Source organism: Amia ocellicauda, chromosome 3, assembly GCF_036373705.1.
Source record: "Amia ocellicauda isolate fAmiCal2 chromosome 3, fAmiCal2.hap1, whole genome shotgun sequence".
NCBI lineage: Eukaryota > Metazoa > Chordata > Actinopteri > Amiiformes > Amiidae > Amia > Amia ocellicauda.
Genome location: NC_089852.1, coordinates 42569821 through 42586650, shown reverse-complemented (window position 1 = coordinate 42586650; position 16830 = coordinate 42569821). Strand labels below are relative to the sequence as shown.

Sequence of the window (16830 nt, the reverse complement as noted above, 5' to 3'; positions counted from 1 at the left end):
TTTCAAATCCAGCTTTTTAAAACTATGTATTTAACAGGGTCCTTGATTTAATATGTGTACTGAAATTAATCACGGCTGTTGCAGCGTATTGTACAGTATCATGGGAGGGTCTCACTAAAGAAGAATGAGGAATTCTTATTTTTCCGAAGAAATCCACAAAAGATTAGGCCTTTTCTGTCTTTTCTAGACAGCAATGCACAAGTGATGCAAGAACAAAGGGTGTTATAAGCCAGGTGTTGACATAAGCTGTTTGTTTGTGTTTACAGGTCACTTTTGGGTAGGGTGGGGGGGCCCAGACCACCATACCACAGGCATGTCCTGTAAGCACTTTGGGTACAGAAGGAAAGGGAAGTGGTCTGGTGCTTTCCAGGATGAATCATGTGGATCACTTGATGGGACAAAGAATCCCGTAAGGTATAAATAATGACTGGTCTCGGGAGAGGGACTCGTGTATCAGGGCAGCAGAATCCAGAGGCAACATGCAGGTCAGCGCGCTCCTGTTTCTCCTGATAATCGCAGGCTCCTTTACATTTCCGCTGCCTTCACAGGAGTCAGAGAAGGATGAGCACAGCAAGCACGCCGCAGAGGTGACTTTTTCAAATTAATTTGTTTTCTGTAAGTCAGTCAGAATGTTCATAATGCTGTTTTTTTTCACAACAGGGACAATAGTTACCTTTTATAAAACTTCTACACTTCCATGCCGGTATATGTATTCTGAAACCAAAGACCGGTAAAGCCTCTTTTTTTTTCTGTAGGAGCTCTTTGGTTGAATTTTTATTTTTTGCTGGATACAATATCATTTATATAAAATAATTTGCACCGTCTGTTCATTATGATAGAATATAATTTTAATGCATAGCCTTGATAGGAATCATTACTTAATCTTTATTTAATCTTTAACGGGGGTTTGGTTAGTGAAAATCAGCCGAGGTGTTAGAATACCCTCCAAGAAAGCTAAGCAATTTGGTGTTGAGATTTCTGAAATATAAAGAACAAAAAGCACCAGCACAAGATTAATAAAATAAAAAACTATTTACAAACAGTGTCAACCTGCAAAATGTAGATCCTTTTCTAACACCACCAAAGGGCAATTATTTCTATGTGGTCTGTTATAAAAAAGCAAACAGGAATATATTAAAATCTTCTTTATTTATTTATTGGTGGATTGATGGAAATATCTAGTTCTCTTCAAAGTGAGTGTCTAAAATTCTAAGCTTTGGAAAACTGACCAAATCATGACAATGACAATCTGGATTGCTTTTCTTCAGACTTACCTCCGCAGGTTCTACGGTCTCCCTCCTCCTGCGCTCCATGGCCTGGGTCGGCCCTCGGACCTCATGCAGGAGAAGATCAGAGAGATGCAAGCCTTCTTCCACCTGAAGGTCACTGGGAATCTAGATGCAGACACACTGGAGGTCATGAAAATGGCTCGCTGTGGGGTTCCCGACGTTAGGGAGTACAATCTCTTCCCCAGGAACCTCAAATGGGACAACACCAATGTGACATTCAGGTAGGGCTGACCAGAGCTGGGTCACATTAGGGCCATCAGGATCAATGTTGTAGCATTAACACAAGACAGTACTTTCCAAGCTATTGTGGTATGTTTTTTATCCTTGCTCATTTTATAAAGCATTCCCATGCATCAGCACATTGCAGATTACATTTAAAAACATGGGAAAATAGAGGGGAAAATACATTAATTAAAAACTGGCTAATTTCAACATCACATGAAGCGGATGTTGAAATGTTTTCCAATATTATTTCCCAAGATGTCCTGAAGTCTATTTCCATGCTTCTTCCAGAATTATAGGGAAAACAGTATTTGTTGCATCATACATCAACCTTAGGCACTGAGAGGAAAGAATGTGGTTGTAATTTTTCCTGGACAAACTGATTTACCAAAGAGGGTGTGGAATTAGGGGCAGGGAAGGGGGTTTACAGTTCACCAAAGAGAAGACATTTCTACTAGCAGATTGTTCATATATAAATTTGTATTTGTATTTTCACTTATTTTACATTCCTCAGGATTGTAAATTACACCCCAGATCTGAAGCCTCAAGACGTTGATAGGGCCATCCACAATGCGCTCAAAGTATGGAGTGACGTGACGCCTTTGGTTTTCAAGAAGATACATGAAGGCACTGCAGACATCATGATAGCCTTCGGAGCAAAGGGTAACTCTTCTTTCTCCCCATACAGTTGCGTAGTGACACTGTTAAGCACTTTTGAGATACTGAGGGAATAGTGAAGATATTAAAGCCATTTCTAACAGGCAAGACCATAGTGATTGATTATTTTACAAAGCGCTTCAGATGGCTTAAATCCATCCTGTGACCCTTGGTGTTTTTGTCTTCCCCCTGCAGAACACGGGGACTTCAATCCTTTTGATGGACCCAACGGCCTGCTAGCACATGCATACCCTCCTGGCAAGAACCTCGGCGGAGACACACACTTTGATGAAGATGAAACGTGGTCAACAGACTCAAGTGGTACATCTCTGGGATTTTCACTGGGATTGGGGCTCACAAACACGAGTGCTTCTATCTTGATAAACACAATGCACTTTTTCTTTCATTGTCATCCCATGTTTAGGTTACAACTTGTTCATAGTTGCCACCCATGAGTTTGGTCATGCTCTGGGCCTGGCCCACTCGAACGACCCCGGTGCTCTGATGTATCCAGTGTACTCCTACTCCGAGGGCTTTCCTCTCTCTGAGGATGATATGAATGGAATACAGGCCCTCTATGGTACGTGTCTTCTGCTTCATTGGGAGAGACTGATTAAAGCTGAGTAAAGTCCCAGATTAAGTTAGCTGGGTGATGAAAATAGAAAGCTGCCATGGAGGACAGTATCTTTTAAATTTGTGATTGCTGATTGGGAGATAATAGTCTAGTTTTTTAATAGTCTATGTGGGTTAATTTACAGGCCCAAACCCGAATTACCGAAAAGTGAAACCCAAGCCTGATGCACCTGATAAATGTGATCCCATGCTGACTTTCGATGCTGTGACTGAACTCAGAGGGGAAACCATCATCTTTAAAGACAGGTACCTTCTGGAAGTCATGTTTTATGACATATGTTATAATTGTTATAACATGTAATAGCATGTAATTATTTTTTCACTGAAAGAATTAAGATTAATTGTATATAACTGCAAGAGTTGCATAGAATGTAATGAATTAAACATATATATATATATATATATATATATATATATATATATATATATATATATATATATATATATATATATATAAAACTGATATAGGATTGTTTTTTAAAGTACTACTGGAGTGTGTGCACTAGACTGGGATTCTGTCACTTGATGAGTAATGACATGTTCTTGGCTGACACTTTATCATGTGACCCTGGTTCTTTTTCTGCTACTTTGTGCAACGTCTGCTGGTCATTTGCCGTGTGTGACACTTCTCTGTGTGAACTTGACATTGGTGGTCCACCCTGAGATGACTGTTTGTGTCCTAGGTTTTTCTGGCGTCTGCATCCTCAGATGATTGAACCAGAACAAACCCTTATTAAAATGACCTGGCCCTCTCTTCCAAACAAAATTGACGCAGCATACGAATCCCCTGAAAAGGACCTGGTCTTCATATTCAGAGGTTGTTTTTTTTCATTTGTTATACTATTACACTTACACTTTAATTCATATACATTGTTTATCCCGTTATTACTTTGATAATTTACTTTAAAATTTGCTTTGTTATCTATAGTGTGATCATGTCATATGTGGTTGGTGTTGTTACATAAAGCAGTCTGCAAGATCTGAGCATAGAAAAATCTAAATCTGTATTCATAAAGCTGTTTTTTTCCAAGTATTAACAATGAGAATTAATTGATTACATAATGAGCATTTACTGGTGGGAGTTTTAAAGGAGTTTGTTGGGTCTTCCACAGGTATCAAAATGTGGGCTCTGAATGGATACACTTTGGTTGAAGGCTACCCAAAATATATTCACAAGTTGGGTCTTCCAAAGAGCGTGCGGAGAATAGATGCTGCCGTCTACCTCAAAGAGACCAGGAAGACGCTGCTTTTCACAGATGAGGATTATTGGAGGTCAGTTAGCTGTGACCCAGGGGTCTGTCGTTCTTTGTGTCAAATCATAGATATAGAAAGGATGTGCCATGCTGTGCCAAAGTACAATATTGAATGAAGAAGAGAGTTCTACTCCGAACCAAATTGTGAGAGGATCTCAGTCAGTATGGTCGGGAAATATTACACCCTTCAGCATTAAGTGAAACAGCAGCTTTACTTTAAGTAGTAAAAATAAGAAATGTTAGTTCTACACCTTTGGTGTATATATATATATATATATATATATTTGGAGCAGCATAATACTGCACTACTGTTTTACAAGGGTGAGTTATGTAGTAATTTAAATACGCGTGCATTGGTATTAATGAAGCCCTGTTTCTTTCTTAGCTATGATGAGAGCAGTGGAACAATGGACAAGGGCTTCCCCAGGTCCATAGAGGACGATTTCCCAGGCATTGGGGAGGAAGTAGATGCTGTTTCCAATCAACATGGTTTGTAAAAGTCTTCCTCCTTATAAACAACATTCAGATGTTTTGTTGTTTTCTTTTTTTTTTTTCCAAATAGATTGTTATAAGTTAATTGTAAGTAATGATGTACTTGTTAAAAATGTTTTGGTAATGCAGATCTCAACCTGGGCTGGCAAACTGAACTGAACTCTGTTTCCCTATTTATTCTGTGAACTTGATAAACATAAATACTTTTCATTACAACTTGATGTTCAATTTTACAGAAAACCAGCCTTAAAGTGTTAAACATTTAGTTTAGTAAAAAATATGACTTTGAGACAGTGATAATAAAGCTCTGATCCTCAGTGTTAATAACAGGCATGTCTATGCAAGTGGATTACAATAAAAGCCCTGCCACAGGGAAGGCTGGAGGCAAGCCAAGGGCTTCCCCCAAATTTCACATATCACAATGAAAGAAATACCTCACAGTCAATGACATAGTGCATATTTATAACAGTCTGGTTTAATCCAGTTTATATCAGGTAAGAGGGCAGTGCAAGTGCAGTGTATGTATGTATATATCTCCTAATTTCTCCTGATTTCTCTTGGCAGGCTATCTGTACTTCTACCGTGAACATGTGCAGTTCGAGTACAATTACAGAGCCCGCAGGGTCCTGCGCATCCAGAGGACAAACGCCATCCTCAACTGCTAAAGCACCCAGGGGATGAAAAGATGGCACCATATGCATAATTCAGTGTGAACACAATTTGTATAAAACATGTGCTGAGGCCTTCACGCCTCAGCTGGAATCCTGTGTGTTGACCACGCAGCTCATTGTAAACGCTGGTCTGTTGCCAAAGGTTTTTAACTTATTAAATTATAGAACAATCTGTTTTCATTCAACTGTATTGTTTCATTGGAAGGGTGAGGGTGGATTAAGGGATATGTGTTTGTGTGAATCTAACAATTTTGTTTCCGTGTTCAGATTAAAGATAATTTATAAACCAAAATTGGTGAGAAATAAGCATCTTTCTCTGTGTTGACGAAGAATAAATTGATCAATGCAGTGTTTTAATAAAAGGACAGGATTGTTAACAACTTAGTAGTGTCATTATTTATTATTATTTACATATATATCAATCAAGCGCATTGTAATTTTGGTCATGATAAATGCGCAAAAGGACAATAATACATTTATTAGAAGACTGTTAGTAGAACATTTCACATTATAATACTCTACATTCAATACAATCATAGATGTAATACAGATAATACATAAGGTTAAATGCAAAATTCCATTCCACTCCTTCAGCACTGCAGCCACTCATTTGCTGGCCTGGTCTGAATGACGTACTTGTGGACGGGGTCATACTGATACTGCAGATGCCCACAGAAAAAATAGGCCAAATCTGTGGAAGGACAATGAGAAGAGGGAAAAGTTAATGGAACAGATTTGTATAAAGTTAAGTTGTGTAAAATGGTCCATAAATATACTTATGCTCAATAACCTCCCCCACAAAAAAAATATAATCACATTTCCTATCGCAGAATGTAATTTAAAGCTCTTGAAATGATATTCCCATTGAAATATGCAGACCTCTCGTACCTTCGTACATTACAGCCGCATCAACAGGAGGGACAATGCCTGGCCAGTCCTGGGCGATGGGTTTAGGATAGCCGAACTCCATCCGTTCCTCTTTCTCATTGTATCTGAAAGACAGCTGTCACTGAACTTGTGCTCGCCATCTGCTCTGGCAATAGTCAGTTAACATCCAGACTCCCTCATCAAGCTTAGACCAAGATTGGTTCTACATCCATTTCGCCACTAATCACATTCCAGTTTACATGCAATCTGAACACCAACAGAAGTCTACAGCACAGGGTTGGAACTGACTGAGGTTTGATGCTGACACTGCTGGACAAAGATTAGATAATCTAGTAAACATCATCTTCCCTCAGTCTTGGCAAGGTTTCAGGTTCCATAGATACTGACAATCCCAGAATGAAAGACAACATGGCTGAGCCGCACGGCCTCACATGGCACTAGGGTCAGCCATGTTTATCTTATGAGACCTTATCACATGGGTTTTACTATGAGGAGTGTTGTCTGTCCACATCATTTTCTCCTGTGTACTCTCAGTTCAGTGTGATTTAGCTCAGGCACTTAGTCATACTTCAGGATCTACAGGTTTATAGGTATATATTATATATCAGAAAAACAGTCATAAAAGGTTTGTCCTTTTCTTGATGACAAACACATGGGGAAATGTGTTTTTCAGGCTGTTAGATGCTTACGAAATCGCATACCGCCAATAGGCCTTCCCAGTGAAGAACAGGGTTTGCTGAGCTGAGCGGAAATGAAGTGCGGCATCTATTGAGCGCACGCTGGGAGGGAATCCGAAATCAGAGATGCTCTTTGGAAAGCCTTGCAGGGTCTCCACACGCCGAAGCCCCCAGTACTGAGTGTCTGCACAACAACAGGAGATCGTCAGGAGAATGTCTATCGTATGACATAAATAAGATAAATGGCCTTGTTTATTGAAATTATCCATTCTTCCCAGTTGCATTGGTTCCTCAGGAATGGGTTTATATGCCCCTTTTTCATCTGGTTGAGATAACACCAGGCAGTGCTGAAAGCTTATGGGGAATGTTGAACTCAAAATCAAATGAAAACCCACAACCTGTGAACCTGCCGCAGAGAGCTGTGCCTAATGGCTGGAGCTTCTTCTAATAGACCAGCACTGCTTTGTTTCCATCAGCTGTGAATTCCTGTCCAGAAGCACTGTGTGTTTGGTTAACATTGAACAAGATGTATGTACTGTACCTTTGAAAATTAAGATGAAATCCTTTGCCACATTCTCGTAGGCAGCATCTACATATGAAGGAATAGCGATCCACAGGCTGGATATCAGCGAGATTGCAGTTTCTACCAGTTGGGGGTGGCGTCGCCACAGAAACCTGAGAAAAAATAAAACACAGAAATAACACAAACAGTGCTTTATTAAGAATTCACAGCTAATAATAATAGATGGAAATATCCAAAAGTTTAATTATCACCATATTGTTTTTAACTCCCCTGCTATAACATATTCATTAATAAAACATGATTCAACACTTCATATATGTATAATGTATGCATGAAACCTATTAAGGGGATCAACTGTTAAGTTAAATTAATACATTAAATGATGTAATGATAATGAAAAGCACACAAACAAAGATTTAGAAATGTACCTGTCCTTAAGAAAGACCACTTCATCCTGCATTCTTGTAACAGCGTCAAATGCTAATCCAGAGTCACACTTATCTGGTGTTTTAGGAGGGGGCCGCTTCAGTGCTTTTGTACTGTAATTTGGATGGGCACCTATCATTAAAACAAACAAATATAACAAAGCTCGAATAAATCACAAACTGAATTTTAGCATTACATTTCACAACTGGGAATGGGCAGATTTCAGCTGCCACATCAACATTTGACAATAGCAGAATCCCTGTGGTTGTTTGTGAAAATCAGGAAGCTGAAACTTTGCAAGCAAAACTGTATGATACCACCAGCAAGAATTCTTTGATATAACCCAGATGTGGCTTTGACTCAAAACCAGGAAACAAACGGCTCACCATAGATTTCTTGAATGCGTTGCACATCTTGGTAGGAAAGTTCAAAGTCCCTTGGTTTAATATAATTGTAAGCAGGAAACATTGCAGCCCCAGGATCCGATGAATGCTGAAGGCCCAAAGCATGTCCGAACTCGTGCACGGCCACAGAAAACAAGTTGTACCCTGAAGAAGAAATCAAGAATATGACACCTCCATAGGCAGCCTATAATGTGATCTGCTATGTATTATATCTGAATATACAGTATACATCCTGAGATGGAAGGTTTCAAAATGCAGTGGAATAAGTGACCAGCCTCCCAGACTCTGGTCCTCTTCTCTGTGTCTTACCAGTGGAATTTACACTCCAGGTTTCCCCTCCGTCAAAGTGCACGTCCCCTCCTTGGCCCGTACCAGGGTGGAAGGCGTGAGCCAGGATGCCCCCACTCCCATCAAAGGGAGAGTTATCTCCATGATCTGTAAGAGGGTCTCAGAATTAACGCTGCTGGCACCATTAAGGGGATTGAAGTCATGGTGGAATCCATGGGTGCTTTGACACCTCCTGTTACCCTGGTTAGTAACAGATGGCAAGTCAGACCTTGCCCCTCTTCTATCTGCTCACCTCCGAGCTGAAAAGAGATCATCACATCTGCCTCTCTCTTGGCCTTCCTGCAGAAGCGCAGAGGAGTGACGTCAGTCCACAGTCTCCACGCTCTCCGGAAAACTCTTCTCACCTGTGGTGGCGTCAGGGCCGATGTGTAGTTCTCAATCCTGTGGGCAGAAGAGACACCCAAATGAGACTTTCAGAGAACCCTGTGCATCCATTATAGTTCAGACCACTGATCGCTAAATGACATTGGGCAATCAGTCATATATGGGATTTTGTAAGCTTGATGTATGTATGTATGCATGTATGTAAAAAATGTCAGACAGAATGTGATGATCCACTGGAAGCAGCCACTCTCACCTGTACGTCAGGTTAGTGTTTCTCCATTTCATGTAACTACCGAACGTCTCAGCGTCAGACAGGCCGCAGCGGGGCCTTCTCATTGTGGCCAGAGTGTCCTCGGTCAGGTGCCCATTCTCTGGCAGACTGAAGAATCGCTGCATATCTTTCACCTTCTCCTGGAAACCCTCCTGTTCTGCCACCCTCCTCTGACGCCCACGCAGGGGTTTAAAGCCATAGTACTTCTTTAAATACACCTAAAATACATTTGTGCATTTTACTAGGTGTTTGAGAAGTTTTCAACTCTTTTTGAATTCTGTTACTACTTGTTAATCACAGTTCACAATTTGGGATTAAACTCACTGCGATAAACAAAATGGGCTTTACTGCAACTTTAAGATTTGAAGGGACCCTGCTGAATACAATATGATGAATAACATAGTTAATTCCATCCATCCATTTTCAAAACCACTTATCCTGGTGAGGGTCATAGGGAAGCCAGACCTGATCACAGCAGGCATAGGGCGTGAGGCAGGAATACACCCAGGATGGGACACCAGTCCATTGCTGGGCAACAAAACACAGACACAGCAAATTAGAGAGACCAAATCAACCTAACCCACATGTCTTTGGACAGGTGGACAGTGGGAAGAAACCAGAATGCCCAGAGAAAACCCTCAGAGACATGGGAGAACATACAAACTCCACACAGATAGGTCCCCCCCGCCAGTACTTGAACCCAGGACCCTTGGAGCTGTAAGGCAGCAGTGCTAACCAATGCACCACAATATAATTGATCACACAGTATTAAATTGATAAAAGGACAACATTAACCCCAACCCATGTAAGTCAGTTTAAACTTCAGTTCAGACTGCCTTAGATGATAGAAAACATTGTGCTGCCATGTTTGTGGATAAAGCTTTCAATACAGTGGATCATGCAATTCTGCTTGCAGATGATCTCCAGGATATGACTTTTGGGCCCTGCAGAGAATACTTTCTAATCTTAAGCTTGTACTAAATGCAAACAAAATAAAATGCATGTTTTTCTCAAAGTCACATGTTAGATTTAAATTATTATTATATTACTAGTTAAAATGGTATGAAAATTTAATCTGTTACTTCCTATAAATATCTTGTGATCTGGCTTGATAAGTTAAAAGATAAGTTCTTTTAACTGATAACTTAAGGAACTGATTAACTGATAAACACATGTAACCGTCCACACTTAAACCATTGGATATTGTGTTCCATTTTGCACTTACTGGTCATGGGTACAGAACACATCATTTTGTGTTGGGATGGACATCATTGTATATTAGAAGGGAGCTGCATGCTCTAGTATTTATTTATAAAGCACTAATGCAAAAATTCCATCACACTTGTGAACATTAATTAATTTGAGATCCAATAGCTACAGAATTAGATCCCATGAATGGATTACACTAGTGCTTCCCTTGGTTTCCACTGAGTCAGGCAGAGTTGCTTTTGGTTTCTTTGTGCACTATTTATGGAAGAAATGGCAGAATTCCTTAAAATTGGAAGTGTTGGTGCCACTTGGACAGTTCAAAAGGTTGATTTATGATTTTAAATGTTAAATGTAATTGTTATTTTGAATGTGTTTTATGTTGATAATTGTATTTATTTAAAATGTATTGTTAGTTTTTTATGCTGTGTTTTGTCTGTTTTTTTAAATGTTTATATTTCTTATTTGCGATGCTTGTCTTGCAGGACACACTTGAAAATTAGACTTTGGCCTCAATGTGGTTTTCCCTGTTTAAATAAAGTTTATAAAATATATATACTGTGTATATATATATATATATATATATATATATATAGTTAGCGTCCTGTATAGATTATCTATTTAATATATTATTTTTTAAATGTATTACTTTGGTATAAATGGTGGACAGTACTCTAAGAGGGTTTCTTTAATGTAGTAGAAATGAAAACTAATTTTGATTCTCTTCTTGGTTTACCTTATTCATGAAGAGATACAAACTTTGGGTCACATTATATTGAACATCCAGAAAGACAAATTCAGGATAGATTTGTCTGCCACTCATGCCTGCTCCAAAGGACACCGTCCAATAGATGGCTAAGAATTTCATATTTGACTTGTTGCTTAGTGGCAGTCATGTGTCAAAGAAGACAGATTAATCTGACAAAGACCTCTGGTTTATTAGGTACAGATGGAATCGAACTCCTCAGAAACAGGTATGGTATTTTAACATGTTGACAATTTAGTACTGTATGGCAAAAAGCAAGATTATTGAGTAAACATTCTTGGAATGCACTTAAAAACTAAATAAGCAGGTGTGTAATTGAAGAGTTCACTCAGTTTTCACCATAAACACAGAACCCTGTAAATTCACAGTATCACTGGAATGTAGGAAATCATTTTAAAGAATTTAACTTCAACACCCTTTAAATATAGCTTTTTTTAATTATTCTTTAAAAATAACAAATTCTGAATTTTAACAGATCTGTCATAAAGATAAATTAATTGAAAATAAGACAAAAGACAAATAACACTCAATAACATTTCCTGCACACACAAGATAAATTAAATAAACAGAATAAAAAGAACTTTAAACCCTGTTTCTCAATATCTGTTTTCTCGTGTTCACAGAAAAAGACTTTTAGAACAGAGAATATAGTAATGTCTGTTAACCATCTTAAGAAAGTTATTTTATTGCATGAGGAGAAACAAAACAGGGTGACACAATACCAGATGCAAGTAATTCCATTAATGCAATCAAGTGACAGCTATTAGGTTAAATATTAGTTTGTAATAAACTATTCATATTCACCACAAGTATATACTAGAAGAACCAAATTAGTAATTTCTCTCTGAGATTATTAACAGCACTGTTAACAATTACAACAATATGCTATGCTGCATCTTTATAAAAAGATCACATATACTTTCAGGTACAATTACCTCAGCAAACTTCAGATCCTGTTCTTCTGACAGTGGCGACTGCAGTGGGAAGGCTAGCATCAGGAACGGCTGTGTCAGCACACACACACACAGCCAGATCGTCTTCATGCTTCCCTGTCGCCTGCTCTTCTCACACAGCGACCACTCTGTCACCCAACCATCTCCAACTTTAAAATCCACTCAGAGACCACCTGGAACTGCCCGCCCTGTGCACTGAGCCTCATGTCCGAACAAGAACTGTACAATGGCTATTTTCACAGCTTCCTGCCCTTGACGAGGAGTTAAATCACATGAGGAACGACAGACCATTAAAGATCCACATAAAATTGTGTATATTAGTATTTTTATTATCATCAGTGTTTTTAAGTGCTCAACTTTGTGAACAATAATAATCCTACAACTTTGCACAGTTCCATAAAATCCATACAATGAGTGGTCAATTCATTTATCTTCTTACATTTATTAAAACACATGTTTATTAAAAGGGATTTCTGCATTTGAAAACAGATGTCTGAGAACAACAGGAATGCTTCTTAAAAATATTTATGCATTTGCAATTAGGGGTCAAATTCTTCTGCAATAAACTTTATATTCCAGTGAAGCTGCACCCACTTCAACAGTTACTCAAGTTCACTTTATCGTCAATGTTTTGAATTGCCCAGACATCTGGCCAGGCAGGATGACAAAGATGAAAACATATGAGATTTCAAAGGGAGAAACTGATGGCAGGTAATGAAGTGTCAACTCACTAAGCAGTGACTTACTATCTATTGATGAACACTGTAAGGCCAGCAGAGTCCTGGGGTTGTGCAGGTGTGGTCAGGATGGAGAAAGCTTCAACCAGGGGAAAGGAAATCTAGGAATTCAACACACATTTACCATGCAGTGAACGTGAAATCATCCTCCTAAGCCACAAATTCACAGGCAGTAGTGCATGTTGAAAAGATGAAGAACTATGTTTGTTAATGTTTCATGATAGATTACCAAATACTGATTGGTAAAATCAAAATGACTGGGAAAAAAGGAAGTTGTCTACTTATTACAGCAGTATGACACATTTGAAATAATGTCCCATGTGAAAGCTAAGGTTCTACACGTATTACAATATAAAATAATTTGTGCAAGAGAGCTGAGAGATGCCTGAGTTTAATCAAGTATGAGCACTATAAATAAAATCAATACAAAAATAGATACATTAATTGAATATATATAAGAATATATTTAATTAATTAATACACACACACATATATATATATATATATATATATATATACACTGTATGTATTATGAGCCATCTCTAAGCTGGGGAGGGGGCTATACATGACTGAATTCTCAACACTGCAGCTAATTGAGTTTAGCAAGTCCCTGACCTAAAGGGGATTGTGGGATTGTGCCTCCCGAGGACAGGGCCCTGGGTTATCTGGGTTGTCGTGTGCCAACTCAGGATTTAAATTGGTCGCAGTGGGTTTAGGGGAGTGTAACTTGATTGGAGTGGGGATTCATTTGGATTCCTCCCGGTATAAAAGCCTCTCCCTAGGCTCTCAGAGGAGGGAGAACAAAAAAATCACAACATTGATTATTTTGTTTCTGTGGCTTGTAAAATTAATCTGAAGAGCTCTTGGGCAGAGCATTATGAAAGTGAGAGAAAGACTGTAACACAGTCAAGCCTACAGAAACCCAGGTTTCTGTGTGTAGGTGGATTTTAGGCCGTCTTTGGGATTTAGTCGTTGTTGCTGCTTTGTTTCCTTGGCAATGGTAGGCTACATTCAAATAGCAGACTCTAATTCTGCTTCCCTGCAGAATAAACAGATTGTTGGTCACATAACACCCATCTCCTTAACATTAAATTGAAACTGATCACTTCTATCCAATACTCGTTGTGTGCAATGGTAAAGGCTGACAGCTCTGACAGGTCCTCATCTCTGAAGTCTACGTCATGTGCCCCACTTCCTGTAAACAACAATACAAGTACAAGTTACTGTAAACTTCCATACAAGATGGTGATCTGCAGTCAAAACTCATTTTATGTCTAATTTAGTTTAGTTATGCATCCATGATGTATTCATTTTGTGGCTGTTGAATTGTTTTGTTTCCATTTGATTCCATTTGAAACCATCCTGGGTCAATCTGTTCTGGAGCATTTCTAAAGAGATTACACAGGTACACTCTGCTGTTTGAACACGCAATACAGTTTTATAGCCTCAAGATGACATAAGCAAACATCAACAAAAGAGACATGCAACTCATTGTTTACATTGCAGAAATGTGGCTTCAAGCATATAACATCTGCAGAAAAACACCAAAACACCAAAGCTGGTAACCACATGTATGCAGTTTCCCAAACAATTATTCTTTATATAAAAAAATAGTTATACATCTCTCCCAACTTACTGGTATGCATCTGGTAGAGATCCAGAGTTACACAAACTTGTTCCCTGAAATCCACAACCCTGTTTACGAGACTGTAATCAAATATTTCACAAAAGAAGAGGGCCTCATGCTCTATTTGCAATGACCCGTCTGAACAAAAGCTTGTAGCGGCTGGCTCTTTATAGGTGCAAACAAACTGTACTGAAATACCTTAACACTGCACTGTCCGTCAGACTTTAACTGGAAGCATGTTAGGGTTAACAGGGAACATATCAAAATCACTTTACTTATGTATATCTGAGCCAAGACAAATTACTATTGTAATTGATTGAGTTCAAACCAGCGTCAGAGCAGTTGCAAGGCTGGCTGGACTGTTAGGGCCCCACAGTTACTGCTGTTCGCAGGTAGTAATAATGGGAGGGGGGCATTTTACATTTTTGCCACTGGATTGTCAATGATACTTTTATTTTTGTCCATGTAGAGCTGCAGCTCGAACCTCCTTTATAACAAAGGAGCTTCTATGGTCATTCTAGCACAGTTTTCCAAATGTGTTTGAAAACTTACAGACATTGCTTTTCCACCTTGCAAATAAACAGAGAGTTTTTTATATGAACAATTATTTCTGACCTCGGTCGCTAACCAAGGGAATAATAAATAAAATCAAACCATATGAAGTTCCGTCATTTTTTAAATGTTTCCATAAAATCGTGTCTCAACCGAGGAAAATCCAGTGCTTTTAATGTTCAGTGAACGTCTAAGATGTTGAACTCTTGAAAACTCCAAAGACACTCAAGGTAAAAAAAATACTAAGAAAACATGACTGGATGTGACACTGAAATGAATCCAGGGCTATAATTATGGTACATATGCTGTAACCTCAAGAAAAAATAAAAGGTCTGTCTTTACAATCCCCTGTTATTTTATTGTACCGACACTGGTGGCAGGAATGCCAGCAACACGGTATGAGTTTTAGAGAACCGCTCAGCTTTCCACATTGTTGATGGCTGTTGCCCAAATATATCTCCACACACACGGTGGTCAAACAGAGTTCTCCAGCAACAAACAAAAAAACCTCAGCAAGATCACCAGTGCAATCTCTAATAGGGGGAAACTTCATACCTTCAGCACTACTGCACATAAGAGTATGCTTATTCCTCTGATTAACTGAGAGGATTTCTGAATCCATATCACAGACCAGTTGTCCCCAACGCCATGTCACTTCCTGGTCATCAGTGAAACCCACATAGCCATGTTTGAATACATCAGCCTTCAACCACAGACCCAATTTGAATGGGATTACCACAGCCATCACTATGCTGGTAAAGACCTAACTGAGAAGAGTACTAGAAGACCACACTACAGTCGCACAATACTTTTTAGAAGCCGGTGTGTTTTTGGGTGCAGAGCTTAAAGATGTATTGAAGACATTTAAGATCATTGCCAGTAAAATACTTTAACCCTCCTTTAAATTTGGAATGCCATTTTTAGCATGTAGTAACAAGTTGATGACTTTGTATGTTTACTGGCAAGGAGCTTAAGAGTTTAAGTGTCTTCAAACTCTATTTTTACTGGAATAGTCAGATGTCTGGGAAAATAATAATCATCAGCAGCAGAAATAACAGAATCACAAAGTTCATGTCTAATAACAAATGGAATAAACAGGAAGTAACGGAAGACAAGTGCACTTGATACCCTGAGCTTGCATGGATATTTCTAGTTAATCGAAGTAAGTAAGACACACATTAATAAATTAAACGTCATCCTCTTATTGGAAATTAATTCTAAAACATTACCCAGCCACACACACTAAGTGACAAAGTCGCTTAGCACAGAGCCTGGTTCATCTCTTCAAACCACAAATGGAAACAAACGTTGCCCCTGCATAACCACCTTCTCCCCCTTACAAAAGTACCAGATCTTCCAGTAAGCATTTTCCGATTGCAGAAATTACATCTTTGTAGTGTTGCATTTAATTACAAAATATAAATAAATGTAAAATAAATGTATTATTGTAATTTCATAAGGCTTTCTGAAAATAAAATAAAACAATTCTAGTTACATTTGATGAAACACTTTGAAAGCTTTCTTTAGAGAAGTATCTTATACTCCCCTATGGTTTGATATTTATTGACAGGTAAACATCAGGCCTTTCACACGTCTCTCTTTACAAAAAGATAATTATTCGATTTCTAACCAAAGCATTGCTTGTGGTGAAATAAATAATATGATATGACATTCTGTCTGTGTTCCGTTCACGATGAGGGTAACTTATGGTTTTTGGTTTTATTACATATTGTGGTTAATGATTTCAACAGCTGCATATATATATTTAATTAAAAATATATATATATTGATATATATATATCAATTAAAAAAGTAAAAATAAGATAATAGACAAAACCAAAACACAGATGTAAACCTCTGGCACACATTTGAATGACGTGTATATGCATATATTATTTATTTATTTATTTA

The 16830-nt window shown here is 38.5% G+C and overlaps 2 protein-coding genes across 2 annotated transcripts; one reads left to right on the top strand and one right to left on the bottom strand.

Moving 5' to 3' along the window:
• The first annotated feature begins 440 nt into the window (after positions 1 to 440).
• Positions 441 to 5389, top strand: LOC136746804 (collagenase 3). The gene is made up of 10 exons (XM_066699580.1): positions 441 to 587; positions 1269 to 1510; positions 2026 to 2174; positions 2364 to 2489; positions 2593 to 2748; positions 2927 to 3047; positions 3485 to 3618; positions 3914 to 4073; positions 4440 to 4543; positions 5111 to 5389. Exons 1-10 carry the CDS (start codon positions 480 to 482, stop codon positions 5209 to 5211), a joined length of 1401 nt encoding a protein of 466 aa, XP_066555677.1. The 5' UTR covers positions 441 to 479; the 3' UTR covers positions 5212 to 5389.
• Positions 5390 to 5593: 204 nt separating this feature from the next.
• Positions 5594 to 12194, bottom strand: LOC136746803 (neutrophil collagenase). Its single transcript, XM_066699579.1, has 10 exons — positions 11986 to 12194; positions 9061 to 9296; positions 8716 to 8864; positions 8445 to 8570; positions 8118 to 8279; positions 7734 to 7863; positions 7324 to 7457; positions 6807 to 6966; positions 6106 to 6209; positions 5594 to 5908 (listed from the first exon to the last, which is right to left on the bottom strand). Exons 1-10 carry the CDS (start codon positions 12091 to 12093, stop codon positions 5808 to 5810), a joined length of 1410 nt encoding a protein of 469 aa, XP_066555676.1. The 5' UTR covers positions 12094 to 12194; the 3' UTR covers positions 5594 to 5807.
• Between the last annotated feature and the right edge of the window lie 4636 nt (positions 12195 to 16830).

Excerpts from the sequence above, each read along its gene's own strand:
- LOC136746804 (XM_066699580.1), top strand. The coding sequence starts at position 480 with ATGCAGGTCAGCGCGCTCCTGTTTCTCCTGATAATCGCAGGCTCCTTT. Across the intron at positions 4,074-4,439 it reads ACAGATGAGGATTATTGGAG|CTATGATGAGAGCAGTGGAA; the intron begins GTCAGTTAGCTG and ends TTTCTTTCTTAG. Across the intron at positions 4,544-5,110 it reads TGCTGTTTCCAATCAACATG|GCTATCTGTACTTCTACCGT; the intron begins GTTTGTAAAAGT and ends TTCTCTTGGCAG.
- LOC136746803 (XM_066699579.1), bottom strand. The coding sequence starts at position 12,093 with ATGAAGACGATCTGGCTGTGTGTGTGTGTGCTGACACAGCCGTTCCTG. Across the intron at positions 8,571-8,715 it reads GATCTCTTTTCAGCTCGGAG|ATCATGGAGATAACTCTCCC; the intron begins GTGAGCAGATAG and ends ACCCTCTTACAG. Across the intron at positions 5,909-6,105 it reads TGCGGCTGTAATGTACGAAG|ATTTGGCCTATTTTTTCTGT; the intron begins GTACGAGAGGTC and ends GTCCTTCCACAG.